The sequence below is a fragment of the Panthera leo genome, chromosome D2 (assembly GCF_018350215.1).
Source record: "Panthera leo isolate Ple1 chromosome D2, P.leo_Ple1_pat1.1, whole genome shotgun sequence".
Classification (NCBI taxonomy): Eukaryota; Metazoa; Chordata; class Mammalia; order Carnivora; family Felidae; genus Panthera; species Panthera leo.
In genome coordinates, this window is record NC_056689.1 from 82684481 (window position 1) to 82701113 (window position 16633).

General features: G+C 50.5%; 2 protein-coding genes across 13 annotated transcripts in view; one reads left to right on the forward strand and one right to left on the reverse strand.

Moving 5' to 3' along the window:
- PTPRE (protein tyrosine phosphatase receptor type E) overlaps positions 1–2837 on the forward strand; it is a 97888-nt gene extending 95051 nt beyond the window's left edge. For 5 of the 8 annotated variants that reach the window (XM_042907617.1, XM_042907624.1, XM_042907620.1 and 2 more), the window contains one exon: positions 1494–2837. In XM_042907617.1, coding sequence (XP_042763551.1) covers positions 1494–1823 — 330 coding nt within the window. In that variant the 3' untranslated portion in view covers positions 1824–2837. Of the gene's footprint in view, positions 1–272; positions 1271–1493 lie in introns of those variants that run through there. The other 3 variants (XM_042907618.1, XM_042907619.1, XM_042907623.1) reach the window with 1 other exon arrangement.
- Positions 2838–7634: 4797 nt separating this feature from the next.
- MKI67 (marker of proliferation Ki-67) overlaps positions 7635–16633 on the reverse strand; it is a 29027-nt gene continuing 20028 nt past the window's right edge. For all 5 annotated transcript variants that reach the window (XM_042908181.1, XM_042908180.1, XM_042908182.1 and 2 more), the window contains 3 exons: positions 12519–16376; positions 11224–11667; positions 7635–8937 (listed from right to left, as the gene is read on the reverse strand). In XM_042908181.1, coding sequence (XP_042764115.1) covers positions 8872–8937; positions 11224–11667; positions 12519–16376 — 4368 coding nt within the window. In that variant the 3' untranslated portion in view covers positions 7635–8871. The remainder of the gene's footprint in view (positions 8938–11223; positions 11668–12518; positions 16377–16633) is intronic.

Below are 16633 nucleotides of genomic sequence, written 5' to 3' on the forward strand. Positions count from 1 at the left end.
TTATTTCATAGTTGACATTAATACCCGTCCTAATTTCTTTGTATATATTTTGTTACGCTTTCAAGGCCACTGCTATAAAGTTATTAAATCTTAAATACCCCTTTTAAAAACGGGAGTAATGTATTAAGGTCAAGTAATATCCCGTAAAATGCATTTCTGCTAATATCGGTAAATATTCTAATTTTGCATTAGATTCATCATATCCTATAATTTCACACATTCAGCACGTCTAAATGTTAAAAATCTTAATATGCAATGTGTGCTTGACGCAGGAGAGTAAACACAGAGCCCGCTGTTAAGAAAGCGGTCGAGGACTCAAAAATCAGTTGAAAATTCCCTGTCCAGACGCTGATTTTTACAGCCCTGCGCAGTGGCGTTTTGCGGGAGGTAAAATGTTCATGGAGATACACTGTAAGTAGGGGATCCTGTGAAGTCCTCCGTCTCAACTCATGTGGTTTACTTTTTACATTTTAAAGATCAAGGGCGTCACAGCCCGCGTGCAGGTATAAAATGCATGAGCGCAGTTGGTGACCATATAGTGATACACGTGCGTTTACTCACGGCTGGGTCCGTGCTGTCTGGGCCGGAAGTGGGGAGATGTCGGTGCTGGTGGCACGGTCACCCGTGGCCTTGGGTACGGCAAAATCAGCTATCAGGCTGCGTTCCCACGTGGCCACTTGCTGTCCGTCTGTCTGAGTGTTTGGCTCAGAGGAGTCTCTGAGAATCAAACCAACTGCGTTTCTCACTCTTGCCTCTGGTCTCGAGCTACCTAGAGGCTCCACACAAACCACTTCCTAATCCTAACGTGCGGAGGGAGCCAAACGTCTGACTCACGCAGATGCCAAGAGCACACGCTTGGGGAGACCACCACAAGCACTGATGCTTTCAACTTTCTGAGAATATTTTGGCTTGTTTTTTTTTTTTTTTAAATCTTGTACAAGCTAAGATTGTTTGTAAGAAAAGAAATCTTAAAATCTAGATTTATACAGTTTTTTTTAAAGTCCCCCTCCTCAATATTTAAATAAAAGACACAGAGAGAGAAATCCTTAATCTAAAGGCTAACTTATTTTTGAATGGAAATACTACTGAGACCTTTGACACTGGATAATAATAATCTCACTGCCAGACTGGATTGGCTTATGGGGCGACAAAAGGGAGGAGGTTGAATGTAGAAAAGTGTAATTTAATGACGGTGATCTTTCTGTGGCCATTAGGTAGCAGATGAGCATATGAGCACAATATATATATATATATATATATATATATATATGTATAAAAATATAAAAAATAAAGACACCTGCTCTAACATACTAAAAGCACTTAAGATGTGCATTTGGGGTACAGTGGGTTTTTTTGCTTTTAAAAAGAAATATAAAGGCCTTATTTGACATTTCCACCGAGAAGTGACTGCACCTTCCTATTGCACTGTTCATCCCGTGTCTGTTTCTGGTGTGCATAATGTGACCCCAGGGTTTCTTGCATACTAACGATAGCCTCACGGTGATCAAGTCTCCGTGGCTCCTGAGCTCCACTCCATGGCAGAAGGGGTGCCAGCCGGAAGGGCGAGAGCACAACTTTGTGACCGATGCCGCCGCCGCCAGCCGCATCCCTGGGCACACACAGTGCTGAATACATCCCTCCGTCCTTCCCGGGACCATGAGGATACGTTCGGGTCGAAGAGGAAAATGGAGGCAGCTCTGCAAGACGCACCAGCTGGTCCCATATGTTTTCATTGTCAGAACCCCCCCCCCCCCCACCAAAGCCTTTCTGTGACTGAAGGAGAAGAGAGAGAACCAAGCTTTTCATTTGGCACCAAACCCTAGAAACCGAGCTGGCTACGTGGTGATGAAAGTGATTTGTAATGTACCCGAGGGTTCAGGGTCAAAGTCAAGGGAATGGACTTGGGTCTAATTCAGGAGCCCTCATGAGAAGCTGTCGGGCCCTCAGTGGTCTACCTGGCATCTCTTGTGTGGCGATTCAGGTCGAACTTACCAGGGGTGCCCTCGGGAAAGTGCCCCGTTTGTGCATTGTTCTGTCTCCCTGTGTCCGCTGCAGGCATCCTGGCACCGGCTTTGGTCCTTCCGCCTCTGGAAACAAGGCAGAAGCCGCGACCCCTTGGGCACAGGACCCCTGTCCCCAGTCGAGGGCAGCACTTGCCTTTCTAGGGGCCTGGGAATTGCAGCCTCCTGGCCTCTGCCCAGGCCCCCCCCCCCCGACCCACCCAGTCCAAACAATCCCTTTGGGGACGCGCTACCCTCTCTGTGCAACCGGGAAAGCTGACCTCTCCTTCCCCCTCTGTCAAAGAAGGTCCATGGACATGACAGCGCCCCGCTGACGGGGCTGACGAGGCCATTCTTACCTTCACGTTTTTGTGTGTCGCATGAGGCTGCATCCAAATGCCAAATAGCGATTAGGAGCCTACCGTTCTGATCGACAAGCTGTACAGTCACTGTGTGACTCACTCTACTGTTTCTCTCCATGTGCTAGACGAATGAAGAATGCATACCAGTGTTTTGAAAGGTATTTTTATGTGTTTTTAAAAACTTTTTTAAATGAGCCTGACACGTCTGTTTCAGCATTCGAAGACATGCCCATGTGATTTTTAAGATGTGTGGTTCCTGATACTTTTGTTTAACTAAATCGTGTTTAATTTATGTGCAATCTTTATAATATACATCTGTAGTCCCCGTTTCAACTATCATAGTTTCTTTTATTACATCTGTAATTTGATCTTGCTCTGATTATAATGCCAGTGAATGTTGCTGAATTCTTTGTATATGCAAATTGCAAGATCTAAAACAGTCTGATGCAAGGATAAATCTTTACTTTGACTTCCAGCCTGCGTCTCGTTCTTCCATGAAATCTCTTCGTTGTATTCCTGTGCCTTATGTCCTTTTAGACAAGACATTCATTAGGAGGTAGACATCGATTCATGTAGACCATTAATTTAGGACTTCTAAAATGTAGCTCCGCCCTGGCTTGGAAACAGCCCCGACCGTGGGCACAGTGGCCGGCCGGGGGTGGCCCCAGCTCCCCGCTGCTCCTCAGTAGGCGTGAGCCGTGCGTGCAGCACAGACTAACAACTCGCCCTTCTGGGAGCCGTGCTCCTCCTGGAGTCCAGACAGGGATCTGAGCTCTGGGCGGTGGTTTCTTGGAGTCCCCAAGGAAGATGACAGACCGCGTCAAGTCTGCGGCCAGGCGGAGTCACAAAGTCCTTCCGACGCTGATTTCCCTCCTAAAATCGGAAACCCCGTCAGGCCTCCCTTCGCACATCTGCGTGTCTCTGCTCACCCCCCAACTCTGCCTCTGTGCTCCTTCCACCTCCACCCCCTTTCCGGACCCACCCGCGAGATATTTCAGGCCTCACGTGGAGTGTAAACACACACTTGTTATTAGTGGTTGCATTTATTTAATACATCTTATGAGGCTTGTTGTATTTGTTAAAATGGATGATTTCGTAACCTTTTATTCTCCTCTCCCCTCCTCCCTCTGAAAAATGTCACCTGCTGTGAAATGCCACATGCTCGTACGGACTGCTTAATTACTGGCAGTTCCTTATGGGTCTGTCTGTCTGTCTGCACGCCCCTTAGCAGTGCTAGGTACAGCAGGACCCTTCCACTGGGGAGAGGGGAACCACAGAAGGGAGAGAGCAGACAGGGGAGGACGGATGGAAGAAAGGAGGTTTGGGGGAGGGTGGGGGGGTTCAAAGATGGGCATCAACCAGCCAACCAGGGACCAGGTGGCTCAGCCGACCTGCCGGAGCCCACAGCCTCAGGAAGGGAAGACGCGCCAGGCCTGCCGTAGAGGAAACCCCCCGCCCCCCCCCCCCCCCGCCATCAAATGGAAACATTTCGAACAAGACACCAGGTGCGAGCGACCTCGGACAGACAGGCGGGTTGAACGACCTCCGAGGCAGGTTAGCACCTCCCTGGGACTGAATGGTGTGGGTCAGGAATGCACCTGTTAGCAGCGGAGGGCTCAACGGTGAGCTGCATCTGAATGTTCGAGACATTAATACATGGAAACTTGGCGTCTTTGCCGTGACGACATATATGCCACCGGTGTGCCGTTGTGTGAATTGCCTGTTTGCCCGAAGGTCTGTCTCGGCATCCGGGCGAGTCGGCACTTGAACACCTTCCTCATCCGGTCTCCGAGGGCTGCTTGGCCCTCTCCAAACCTAACGAGCTCTGGTGGCCGTTCCTCCACGGTGGGCATCGGCTCACGGTGTCCCCGCGTCGTTTTCCGAGGAAAACGCTTGCACACGTGTGCGTTTCAGCTGCAAAGCGCTTCTCCGGGAGAGCTTTCTGGAAGTGGAGTTTCCGGGGCGAAGGGCAAATGCACGTGCGATAGAAATAGGAATTGCCAATTCGCCACCGCCGAGAAGTGCCCCAGCGCCTCACCGCCCACGGTGCGGGGAGTGCCCGTTTCCCGACACGCCACTAACCCTGGGTGTTAGCAGATCCCTTTCATTTGTGCAAAACTGAGAGGCCAAAAAAAAAAAAAAATACGTCATCTCAATTTGCATCTCCCTAACTTCTAGTGGGTTGAGCATCTCTTCACGCTTTTAGTATTTGTATTTCATCTGCGAATCACCAATTCATATTTTTTGTCCATTTTCCAAGTTGTGTCATTTGGCTTTTCCTCATTGGTTTATTTCCTCAATCTATTGTTGATTCCTCGGTGATTCTTTTTATAGCACGGACACTAACGCTTTGTTATTCTTACTACGAATATTTCCCTTCCATGCTTGATAAAAGATTGTCAGTGCTGGCTGTTAAAGCCCCTTGTCCAGGAAGCTTTGGGGCTCGCCAGCTTCTAGATTGGGTTGATGAGCACAAGGCGGGGCTGCCCACAGCAGGGCCCTCTGTGGCTCTTGCATGGCGATAGCCAATAAACGGATCAAATCGAGCCTTCATTCCTGGGACCCAGGAATGTAGACACAAGGAGGGGCTTCATGGGAACAAGTCATGGGCATCTTGTTCCTTTGTAAACAGCAACATTCATGCAATCCCAATTTACAGATTGTTGAATGCTCTGTGCCAGCATGGCCCTTCGTGCTGGTTGACACCCAGAGGGGGAAGACTGGGACCATGTCCTGGAGGCACGTCGGGGGCCTGGGCCATCTGCATAGCACTGGAATCGGGGTCCCGGGAACTGCGGCTGGAATACCAGATCTGTTTCCTAGAAGATGACTCCAGCAGCTCATCTAGAGGAAGCTTCTAGAAAGCCCAGCAAAACCTGGGATCCCAGCCACATATCTTAGATCATTTTTAGTGAAGAGGTAGAATTTATGGAGTTGACATTTGCAAAGGAGTCTTTCCACGACAACCCCGGATGCCTGGGCCAGGTGAGGGGCCAGGCAGTGACGGCCTAGATTCCGTCCTGATCTGTGTGTAGGATTGAGGGAGGCCTTCCCTCCCTTCCTTCCTCAGCCCCTCCACGTGGTGATAGATTCCAGACACACCCAGACACCTGACTTTACCTCCCGACAGAAAACCTCCTCCCGGGGACAATCCCACTCACCCCTGGCCCCTATCTCCAAGACCTGCCCACACATTCTCTCCCAGGATCCAGGACCTATTTGGGCAGCCAGATAAGAGACTGAGCAACCTCAGCCTTCCTGGCCATCTCTGGTGGCCCTGGGTCAAGTCCTTGTCCCTGGACACAACTCGTGCCCAGACTGATCAGATATATGACTAGGGTTTCCAGGAGTCCCCTCCCCCTACACGTGAGGGCCGCTCCCAGAGTTAACGTGATGGCTCACGGGCCAGGAGGAAAACCGTCCCTTCATGTCAGAGCTGTAGAAATGGAGACAGTCTAGAAGAACAGGCCTTCTGACTCAGCCCCGGTCTGCTGCTCCCCCCTCTTGGCTCCTGAGTTTGCTTTTTTTTTTTTTTTTTTTTTTCCTTTTTCCTTTCCTCCCTTTAATAAAAATCCCCTGGGTTTTAAAATTTCATTTCAAGGATACCCGGCTGGGTACCTCCTCTGCCTGGGGTCACTACTGACACGCGGCGATGGTAAATACCCGGTCTGCCCTTCACGGAAGGCCACAGCTTAGTCCTGGGACAGGAGGCCCGCTCTCAGTCAATGTTCCAGTTTCCACAGAACGGCGTGTCACAAGTTAGCACAGGATGACCCCAGAGCAAGAAACGGGGACCCAACCCGGCCTGGGAAAGGGGTGACCCAGGCTTCTTTGAGGGAGCCTCACCACAGCTGAGCTCAGGACTGGAGGAAATCATTTGTGAGGCAGGAAGGAGGTGGGGACAAGTGGTGTGTGTGTGTGTGTGTGTGCACATGCACGTGTAACATATGGTTGTAGGAGTGTGTGTAGGAGGGTGTATGTGTGGAAGGGTCTTGCCTAAGGAAGTCAAAAGCTGGCTGGTACAAAACTCGAGTAAAGGAGGTCAAAGAGCGGCGTACCTGGGAGGTTCAGTCGGTTAAGCGTCCGACTTTTTTTTTTATTATTGTGTATTTATTTTGAAAGAGAGACAGGAGGGGTGGGGCAGAGAGAGGGACCCAGAATCTGAAGCAGCTTAAGTCCGATGCCTAACTGACCGAGCCACCCAGGTGGGGCACCCAGGTGCCCCAAGCACCTGATGGATTTCAGCTCAGGTCACATCATAGTTCGTGAGTTCAAGCCTCCCATCGGGCTCCACGCTGACAGTGTGGAGTCTGCTTGAGATTCTCTCCCCCGCCCAGCCCTCCTCTGCCTGTGCTCTGTCTGTCTCTCAAAATAAATTTAAAAACCTAAAAGAAAGGCAAAGAGAGATTGGCAGGCAGATCACGCAGAAGCTTGGAGGCAAAAAAAAAAAAAAAAGTACTTTCTGTTCATCGAGAACTTTCTGTCAGATGGATGTTACTCATTTGGAATCCGAGGCCCAGAGAAGTCACCAAACCACACAGCAAGTAGGTATTTATTTCTTGCAACCCTGTTTTCAAACAGAGTTGGCCTAGCTGGTTAATGTTTGTCTGATGCTTAAATGCTAAGCGAAACCTGTGTCCTGCGGACATGTTTAATCAAACACTTGTTTGAATGAGCTTTTCTAACGCAGCATTTACGGTAAAATGAAAACCACCCTTACTGTGCTCTTAAAATACTGTACCCTTACGAAGGTGAGGAAATCTGATATATTGCAGTGAGATTTTTGGTTAGAATTGAACCCTAAAGGGGTTTTTAATTAACCAGTATATTCCATTCCCCAGGCATATGGCTAATTGAAATTTTTCTACGTGCGAGGTTCATAATTACTACGAAATCTGAAGTGTCGGCAGAACAACTTAATCATAGGAAAATCCTATTATTTTACATTTCCTTGTGTTTTGCTACCTAAATGACACATTTATGACTCGCACCTTCAAAAAAAAGTGCCTTTTCTAAAAAAAAAAAGAGCTGCCCTTCCTAAACTACTCTCCCTTCTTCTGCTCCCCGAGATTCCACCCCTTTCTGGCCCAGTTCAACCATCACCTGGTCTGTGGACTCTCGGATGTCCCCCTACCCCCGCTCCAACCTACCGCCCTCCCCAAGCTGTCACTCTTCCGTGCGATTTTAGACAACACTGTTCAGAGTGTTCTTACGGCAGCCACAACGGCAAAGACAACTCCCAGTGACCCAGAGACACGCCTAGATTCATGCATTCATTCAGCAAACATTTTTTATTATGTGAACCTGGCTCCACGCCAGACACAATGACAGAAGAATGGACAGACAGGGACGCCGTGGGGGACAGCTACCCTGTCTTGTGTCCCATCCTCGCCTCGACACGGCTGGACGAGTGGGGAAGACTCAGACAGGTGACCGGAGGGAGGATGTGCGACCTTCTAACTTAGGGGACACAGAAAGAGGAAAGAGACAAAGTAGAACACGAGAAGGTGGAAATGCCCAGCGGCCTGGGTCTGAGGACAGCCCGGGAATCACGGCCGTTCCTTAGGAGGAGGGTTTGTGCTGTTTTCTGGACAAGGTGGCGTGCGGGGCCCTAAGGCAGGCCGACAGGTGCGGTCTGAGAAGGCACAGGCAGGCGCAGATCCAGAAGGTTGGGAAAAGGGAAAAGACGGGACAGAAAGCACGAGTAGCCGGAAGAGGCCGCACTGTTCAAGGACGAGGGGCGCCCTGGCCGACGGCCCGGAGGCTCGGGGTGGAGGCCTTCTCAGATGTGAGCAGTCCCAGGTGAGACGAATATTCTTCAAGCGAAGAAGGCAGGCCCCCTCCCAGTCGGTCCTTAAATTCAGTGACCCCTTCCATCTTGAAGGTGGGGCCACCAGCTTCTTCCAGGTCGCACTTGTATTCCCTCCAGTGCTGGGGACACCGAGGAGAGGGCTGTCCTGTGCAGCTGGCCAAGAGCCGTGGCGAGCGGGGCCAAAAGCCTCCCCCATTGTAAAGAAATATCTGACACGTCTCATTAATCCATTCGAATCTGCCCATTCCCTAACGTTTCCTGAGTGCCTGCCCAGTGTTGGGGACACAGAGACAGGAGCCCCTGCTTTCACATTCTGATGTGGGACCCAGACCACGCGAAGCATTTACAGAGCCGTGCGGCACGTGCTGGCATACACGGCTGACAAGGACGGACGGGTCATAAACTTCAGGGCCTCGTTTCGCCAAGGTGAAAGCCATTTCTAGGTCCCAAGCCCCCCACCCGCCCCAACCCAAGGTTTACGTTTTTATCACTCTGTGAGTGATGGTGGATAGTCTTCTCCATGACCTCCACGAGGCCTCTGTGAATAAGCCATCTGGAGATAGAAAATTCTAAGATTTCTTAAACACCCGAATAACATTATTTACACAACTCCCTTTTAAACTGACCCAAATATGCTACTACAACATATCACTAAATGGAATGTATCGCTTCCCCCCACCCCTTTTAAACGTCTTAGCTAAACATCTTCATTGTCCCGACGACTTCTGGTTCTTATTTTCTTGATGCACGCATTGTCCTCATCCTGTTTGGAAGGAAAAAATAGAACTCTTAAGTAATTGAAGCAAACAATTTTTGTAACCAACCCCACTCTGCAAAATCCCAAAGCCTGATTAGGTGTGATGCACGCCTGGAGTTCTAGGAAATTAATTTTAAGGTTGGAAATGAGTTTTAGGAGGTAACCCGTGAACGTTGCTTTTGTCCTTTAAAATGTTTTTACTATTTGGTTTTTTAGATTTAAACAGGAAGCTCTGTAACCTGTTTTTAAGTTCAGACAGTAATAAAAAAAAGAAAGAAAACTGCCACGCAAATACACACATTTTCACTAATTAAAAAAAAAAAAAATACCACTCAAGGGGCTCCTGGTGGCTCAGCCGGTTAAGCGTCCCACTCTTGGTTTCAGCTCAGGTCATGATCTCACGGTTCGTGAATTCAAGCCCCGTGTTGGGCTCTGTGCTGACAGCGCGGAGCCTGCTTGGGATTCTCTCTCTCGCTCTCTCTCTGCCCCTCCCTGCCTGCGCGCTCTCTCTCTCTCTCTCGAAATAAATGAATAAATAAACTTAAGAAAAAAAAAAAGCCACTCAAAAAAGTGAATTCAAATTTATCAACAGGACAAAATCTTTTGGGTTTTCTAACTCATCTCTGGTGTGAGGTGCACAATCTCTCCACACTCAGCGCGTGTGACCGGAGACCTCCCGCTGTGTGTGCTCCAGAAGGAGCCGAGAGGAGGCTCAGCCCTCTGGACAGCGAGATAAAACAAAGGACGATCTGCCTTTTCAGAACCAAGTCGGGTGTCTGCTCCTACTTTACGCTGTCCCCCAACCCAACAGCCCCTCAGAAAAAGTATGTCATGTTGAGGATACTTCGGAAGCAGACCCCCACCAGTGACTTTACCAAGTGATATTTATTTATTTATTAAGTGTATTGATTTTGAGAGAGAGAACGCAAGCAGGGGAGGGGCAGAGAAACAGAGAGAGAGAGAATCCCAAGCAGGCTCCGCACCGTCAGCGTGGAGCCCGATGTAGGGCTCGAACCTACGAACCGTGAGATCATGACCTGAGCTGAAACCAACAGTCGGGCCGCTTAACGGACTGAGCCACCCAGGGGTCCCCCTTACCAAGTGGTCTTTAACACCTGAAGGGAGGGAAGGGTCAGGAGAACAAAAGGCAAGAATTAAAAAAGCCAAAGGCTCAGTTTGAATGCACGCGCCCTGAACCCCTTGAACGATGACTGAAGGTATCACCTTACTCCAGCGCAGATGGCCGTCCGATGACCGGAGTATCGGCAAAGTGTCATGGTGGACACCCACACCGCAGAGGACAGCAGAATGGGCGCTCTACCAGCTAATCAGGGGCTGGGGGCGATACATTCGGTTTCTGCTGACCACACACACCCGCTCTGTCCCTCTTCCCTCACGGCTCAAAGCATGGCGGGGGCACCCAGTGACGTCCCGGGCGGGGACGTACGCGGGCACCGTCACCATCATTCCAACACGCGGTGAACAGACCCCTTCTGCCTTCGCCGCTCGCACTGAATCAGACCAGCCGGTCAAGCTGTAAGTTCGCACACGCACATCAGAGGGGCGGCCACGGCACCGGCCTCTGGAGATCTCCAACCGCGCGCTAAGAAATTTACACCACTCGCAAACAGGGAGCTACTGAACCCCCTCCCTACTTTTAAACTAACAACATCAAGTATTCCCCAGAAGAACACCGACTGAATTTAACCATGCACCGTGGATTTATCCAAATGACAGACGGCTCATGGGCTCCTGAACGTGATGCCACGTTAGCAAGCACGTGGTACCACTCGTCTTATGGACACTCTTGACTTTCACCCGGTCTAGCTTTCCAAAGCAAATCCCAGGAGATCCAGACAGGACCACCCTTCTGCTTCAGTAAGTGCTTGCTCTTCCTGAATGGGATCTTCATGTCAGTTTTCTATCTGAAGTGGAATCCCCTAAACACAACTACGACGACAAAATACGTGGTTCACACTCATGCTTCCCACACTAGTGTAACTGGGACCTGGCAGCAAGTTATATGTAATGTTTGTTTGTTTTTGAACATGGGGCAAGATCGGATTGAAACATCCTCTGCTCGTGAAAATAGGAAAACAGGGGCTCCTGGTGGCTCAGTCGGTTAAGCGTCCAGCTCTTGATTTGGGTTCAAATCATGATCTCACGGTCCGTGAGTTCAAGTCCCGTGTGGGGCTCTGCACTGACAGCTCGAAGCCTGCTTGGGATTCTCGCTCCTTCTCTCTCAAAATAAAAGAAAAAGAAAAAAGGAAAGAAGACCAGTGAGTTACGTACCTTTTTTACATTTCCAGCACATCTCTTGGCACTCCGAGTTACTTGCTGTTGGGATTCACTCTCCAAAGCATTTCCTCCAGGAGGGATCTTAACTTTTCTGGATCTCAAAGACATGACGTCTGAACGTTGTGTTACTTCTTCCTCCTGGTTCTTCACGTGGACACCCACACCTTTCTCCCTTTGCTTCTCCTCTGCCACGTCAGGCAAGGGCACCTTCCTCGGTCTTGTAGACCGTAGACACATTCTGCTTGCACGGACTCGGCCCGCAGGTGTAGAACTCTTGGCTCTGCCTTCAGGGCTTTGTGGCTTCGTCTGTTGGGAGGTCTTCCGGGGCTTCTTGTCATTTCTGTCTGTCTTCACTTTCTCTGCTGCTGCTTTAACAGGCTCGGGCCTTTGCTCTTCGAGCTTGGTTTTATTTGGCCGTCTCGAGCGGAGAGACATCGCCTAAAAATAGCAAGACAGCCGCCACACGCCAATCATGAGTAATACAAACCTCACACTTCAACACGGAGAAGAAAACAATCAAAGGGAATTTCCAAAAAAAAAATCATGTGAAAACTTCACGTTTGTTTTAAGAGGCCAGCAATCGCTTCATTCCAGGGTGAAATCCTCTCTACTGACAAACCATGAATTTCCAGGCTCAATTTCCATCACAACACCTGAGTGTCATATATGGCAAATTCGATTACAACAAGCATTACGTGGGCATTCTAGAAAAATGCCCCCTTTCCAGGCAGTAAATGAATTCCTAAGCCTTTCGCAATCATTTGCTCAAGCAGGACAGGAGAGTCAGGGTTTCTGGAACGGAACGTACAAAGTACTGTCCATGCAGGAGTAACTCTCTGCCTCACAACCCTGACAGGTGGGCTCTCCTCGGGACCCGGACGGCCACGCAGATTGTTCTAACCGCGTAAAGACTGACCCTGATCCCCCGCCCACCCAGCGCTCCTGCTTATGGGCTCTGGGACAACACAGGACCGAGCTCCTACCTTTCCTCGACACCTTTCGCACCTCTGCAGATGACCATAACTCACTCAGTTCCTGAGAAACTCTCGTCAAAACTGGTCATAAGAATTTTGACCTGTTATTTTCCCACACGAAGTCTATTCTCTCTATAAATCCCCAAAGGATTCTTTAACTTGTCTGCAGTTATTCACTGTGCTGAATGCAGACCCCTTTGGGAGAAGATATTCGCATATAGATTCAAGCTATGAACGGTTTATACCGGATAAGAGCCTCGAATGGAGAACACCATCCGAGATGGCATACAGCGACTAAGTGACATCTGCCATCACCTGTTGTGGAGAGGCCGTCGTCCTTCCTACTTCTCGCCCCTCTGTCCTGCTTTCCCTCTTGCCGCTGGTCAGGTCCTCTGGGACTTCCATCCTTTCCGCTACAATCCTTAGCTTTCTCTTCACGGTCAGGGGCTCAGGGGGGTCACGTCCTTCTCTGGGGGCCCCCCTTCTTTTCTTCAGGGGAGGCTTCTCTTCGGCAGTGGCCTGGGCAGGTGTCACAGAGCGCAGCCTCTTTGTTCCTGGGCCACCTCCCTCGTTTCCTCGTTTCCTCTTTGGGGACGGGGAAACGCTGCTTTCACTCTGAGATTTTACAGGGTCTCGGTGGCCCGCCAGATCTTCCACGGGCTTTCCTCGAGGGGCCCTACGGACTCTTGCTAGGGGTTTCACAGGTTTCCCTCCGTCTGGTGTTTGCTTTGGAGCTCCCTGGATGCTACCAGCATCACCCCGTTGCTTGGTGTGATCTGGCCTCGGGAAGGACTCTCTGAAACCGGCCAGGTCTTCCAAGGGTTGGTTGGGGTTCGGCGCTCTTGGCCGATTTTTCCTGCCCGTTACGTTTTCTGTGGGACCCAGTTTCTGCTTTGCAGTTCTATTAAACAGTTTAACGTCTTTATCATCACCTCCTGATTCTCTGAGCGAGTGAGTGCTTTCCTCTGGCGTTTGGGTGGGCTTCCTGAGAGCTGAGGGCTCTTCCTTAAGATCAGCTTTCTGGGGAGGGGTCTTGAGCCGCCTCCTTCTATTGGTAGGCTTGTTGCCTGGTCCTGCAAGCGGAGATTGGAAGGGTGCTTTGGTGGTTCGGTCACCAGTCACTGGGTCTGTGGTTTGCAAAAGCTCTTTGAGACCAGCCAGGTCTTCTAAGGACTGGACCTTTTTCTTGGGTGTTCTTGGCTGCCTCTTGCTTCTAGATACATTTCTCACAGGCTCCAGTTTCGGCTTTGGGGTTTCCTTGAACAATCCGATGTCTGCATCACCACCTACGGGTTCTCTGTATTCATGTGGGCTTTCCCCTGGCAGCTGGGTGGGCTTCCTGAGAGCTGAGGGTTCTTCCTCCAGGTCCACTTTCTGGGGAGGGGTCTTGAGCCGCCTCCTTCTATTGGTTGGCTTGTTGCCTGGTCCTGCTAGTGGAGATTGGCAGGGTGCTTTGGTGGTTTGGCCACCAGTCATTGGCTTATCTGTGTGGTTTGGTGTTTGGAAAAGCTCTTTGAGGCCAACCAGGTCTTCTACAGACTGGATGTTCCCCCTGGGTGTTCTTGGCTGCTTTTTGCTTCCAGTTACATTTTCTGTAGGGTTCAGTTTCCGCTTTAGGGTTTCCTTAAACAAGTTGATGTCTTCATCCTTACCTCCGGGTTCTCTGTGTTCATGTGGGCTTTCCCCTGGCATCCGGGTGGGCTTCCTGAGAGCTGAGGGCTCTTCCTCCAAGTCCACTTTCTGGGGAGGGGTCTCGAGCCACCTCTTTCCATTTGCTGGCGTGTTGACTGGTTCTGCTCTTGGAGATTTACAGGGAAATTTGGTGGTTTGGTCACCAGTCCCTGGGTCTGGGGTTTGGAAAAGCTCTTTGAGACCAACCAGGTCTTCTAGGGACTGGACCTTTTTCTTGGGTGTTTTTGGCTGCCTCTTGCTTCCAGTTACATCTTCTTCAGGTTTCAGTTTCTGCTTTGGAGTTTCCTTGAACAATCTGATGTCTTCATCTTCCCCTACTGGTTCTCTGTGTGTGCGTGTGGCTTCCTCTGGCCTGTGGGTGGGCTTCGTGACAGCTGAGAGCTCATTCTCTATGGTGACCTTCCCCAGAGCTACCTTGAGCCGTGTCTTCATGTGGGTTGGTATGTTGACTGTTTCTGCTAGCGGAGATTTGCAGGGCACTACTGCGGTTTTGACAACAGCTGTTGTTTTCTTGGTTTGCTCTGGGGTTTGGAAAAGCTCTTTGAGGCCAACCAGGTCCTCTAGGGACTGGACCTTTTTTTGGGGTGTTCTTGGCCGCCTCTTGCTTCCAGTTACGTTGTCTGCAGGTTTCAGTTTCTGCTCTGGAGTATTGTTAAACAATTTAATGTCTTTATCCTCACCTCCTGATTCTGTGTGTTCGTGTGGGCTTTCCCCTGGCATCTGGGTGGACTTCCCGAGAGCTGGGGGCTCTTCCTCCAGGCCCACTTTCTGGGGAGGGGTCTCGAGCCGCCTCTTTTTACTTGCTGGCGTGTTGCCTGGCCCTGGTAGTGGAGATTGGCAGGGTGCTTTGGTGGTTTGGTCACCGGCCATTGGCTTATCTGTGTGGCTTGGTGTTTGGAAAAGCTCTTTGAGGCCAACCAGGTCTTCTAGGGACTGGACCTTTTTCTTGGGTGTTCTTGGCCGCCTCTTGCTTCCAGCTACATTTTCTGCAGGGTCCAGTTTCTGCTTTGGGGTTTCCTTGAACAATCCGATGACTTCATCACCGCCTACTGGCTCTCTGTGTTCGTGTGGGCGTTCCCCTGGCATCTGGGTGGACTTCTGGAGAGCCGAGGCTTCTTCCTCCAGGTCCACTTTCTGCAGAGGGGTCTTGCACAGCCTCCTGAGACTTGCGGGTGTGTTGACTAGCTCTGCTAGGGGAGATTTGCAGGGTGCTTTGGTAGTTGGGTCATCAGCCATTGGTTTATCTGTGTGGTTTGGGGTCTGAAAGAGCTCTCTGAGTCCAGCCAGGTCTTCTAGAGAATGGGCCTTTTTCTTGGGTGTTCTTGGCCGCTTCTTGCTTTTAGTTACTGCAGGATTTGGTTTCTGCCCTGGAGTTTTGTTAAACAAGTTGATGTCTTCATCATCACCTCCAGGTTCTCTGTGTGAGTTTGTGCTTTCCCCTGGCATCTGGGTGGGTTTCCTGAGAGAAGAGGGCTTTTCCTCCAGGCCCACTTTCTGCGGAGGGGTCTTGAGCCACCTCTTTTCACTCGCTGGTGTGTTGCCTGGTCCTGCTGGCAGAGATTTGCAGGGTGCTTTGGTAGTTTGGTCACCAGTCATTGGGTTATCTGTGTGGTCTGGTGTTTGGAAGAGCCCTCTAAGTCCATCCAGGTCTTCTAGAGAATGGGCCTTTTTCTTGGGTGTTCTTGGCCGCCTCTTGCTTCCAGCTACATTTTCTGCAGGGTCCAGTTCCTGCTTTGGGGTTTCCTTGAACAATCCGATGTCTTCATCACCGCCTACTGGCTCTCTGTGTTCGTGTGGGCTTTCCCCTGACATCCGGGTGGACTTCCTGAGAGCAGAGGGCTCTTCCTCCAGGTCCACTTTCTGAGGGGTCTTGAGCCGCCTATTTTTACTTGCTGGGGTGTTGACTGGTTCTGCTTGTGGAGATTTGCAGGGAACTCTGGTGGTTTGGTCAACAGTCACAGGGTCTGGAGTGTGCTCTGGGGTTTGGAAAAGCTCTTTGAGGCCAACCAGGTCTTCTAGGGACTGGACCTTTTTCTTGGGTGTTCTTGACCGCCTCTTGCTTCCAGCTACATTTTCTGCAGGGTCCAGTTTCTGCTTTGGGGTTTCCTTGAACAATCCGATGACTTCATCACCGCCTACTGGCTCTCTGTGTTCTTGTGGGCGTTCCCCTGGCATCTGGGTGGACTTCTGGAGAGCCGAGGCTTCTTCCTCCAGGTCCACTTTCTGCAGAGGGGTCTTGCACAGCCTCCTGCGACTTGCAGGTGTGTTGATTAGTTCTGCTAGGGGAGATTTGCAGGGTGCTTTGGTAGTTGGGTCATCAGCCATTGGTTTATCTGTGTGGTTTGGGGTCTGAAAGAGCTCTCTGAGTCCAGCCAGGTCTTCTAGAGAATGGGCCTTTTTCTTGGGTGTTCTTGGCCGCCTCTTGCTTTTAGTTACTGCAGGATTTGGTTTCTGCCCTGGAGTTTTGTTAAACAAGTTGATGTCTTCATCACCTCCAGGTTCTCTGTGTGAGTTTGTGCTTTCCCCTGGCATCTGGGTGGGCTTCCTGAGAGCAGAGGGCTCTTCCTCCAGGCCTACTTTCTGGGGAGGGGTCTCGAGCCACCTCTTTTGACTCGCTGGCGTGTTGCCTGGTCCTGGTAGTGGAGATTGGCAGGGTGCTTTGGTGGTTTGGTCACCAGTCATTGGTTTATCTGTGTGGCTTGGGGTTTGAAAGAGCTCTCTGAGTCCAGCCAGGTCTT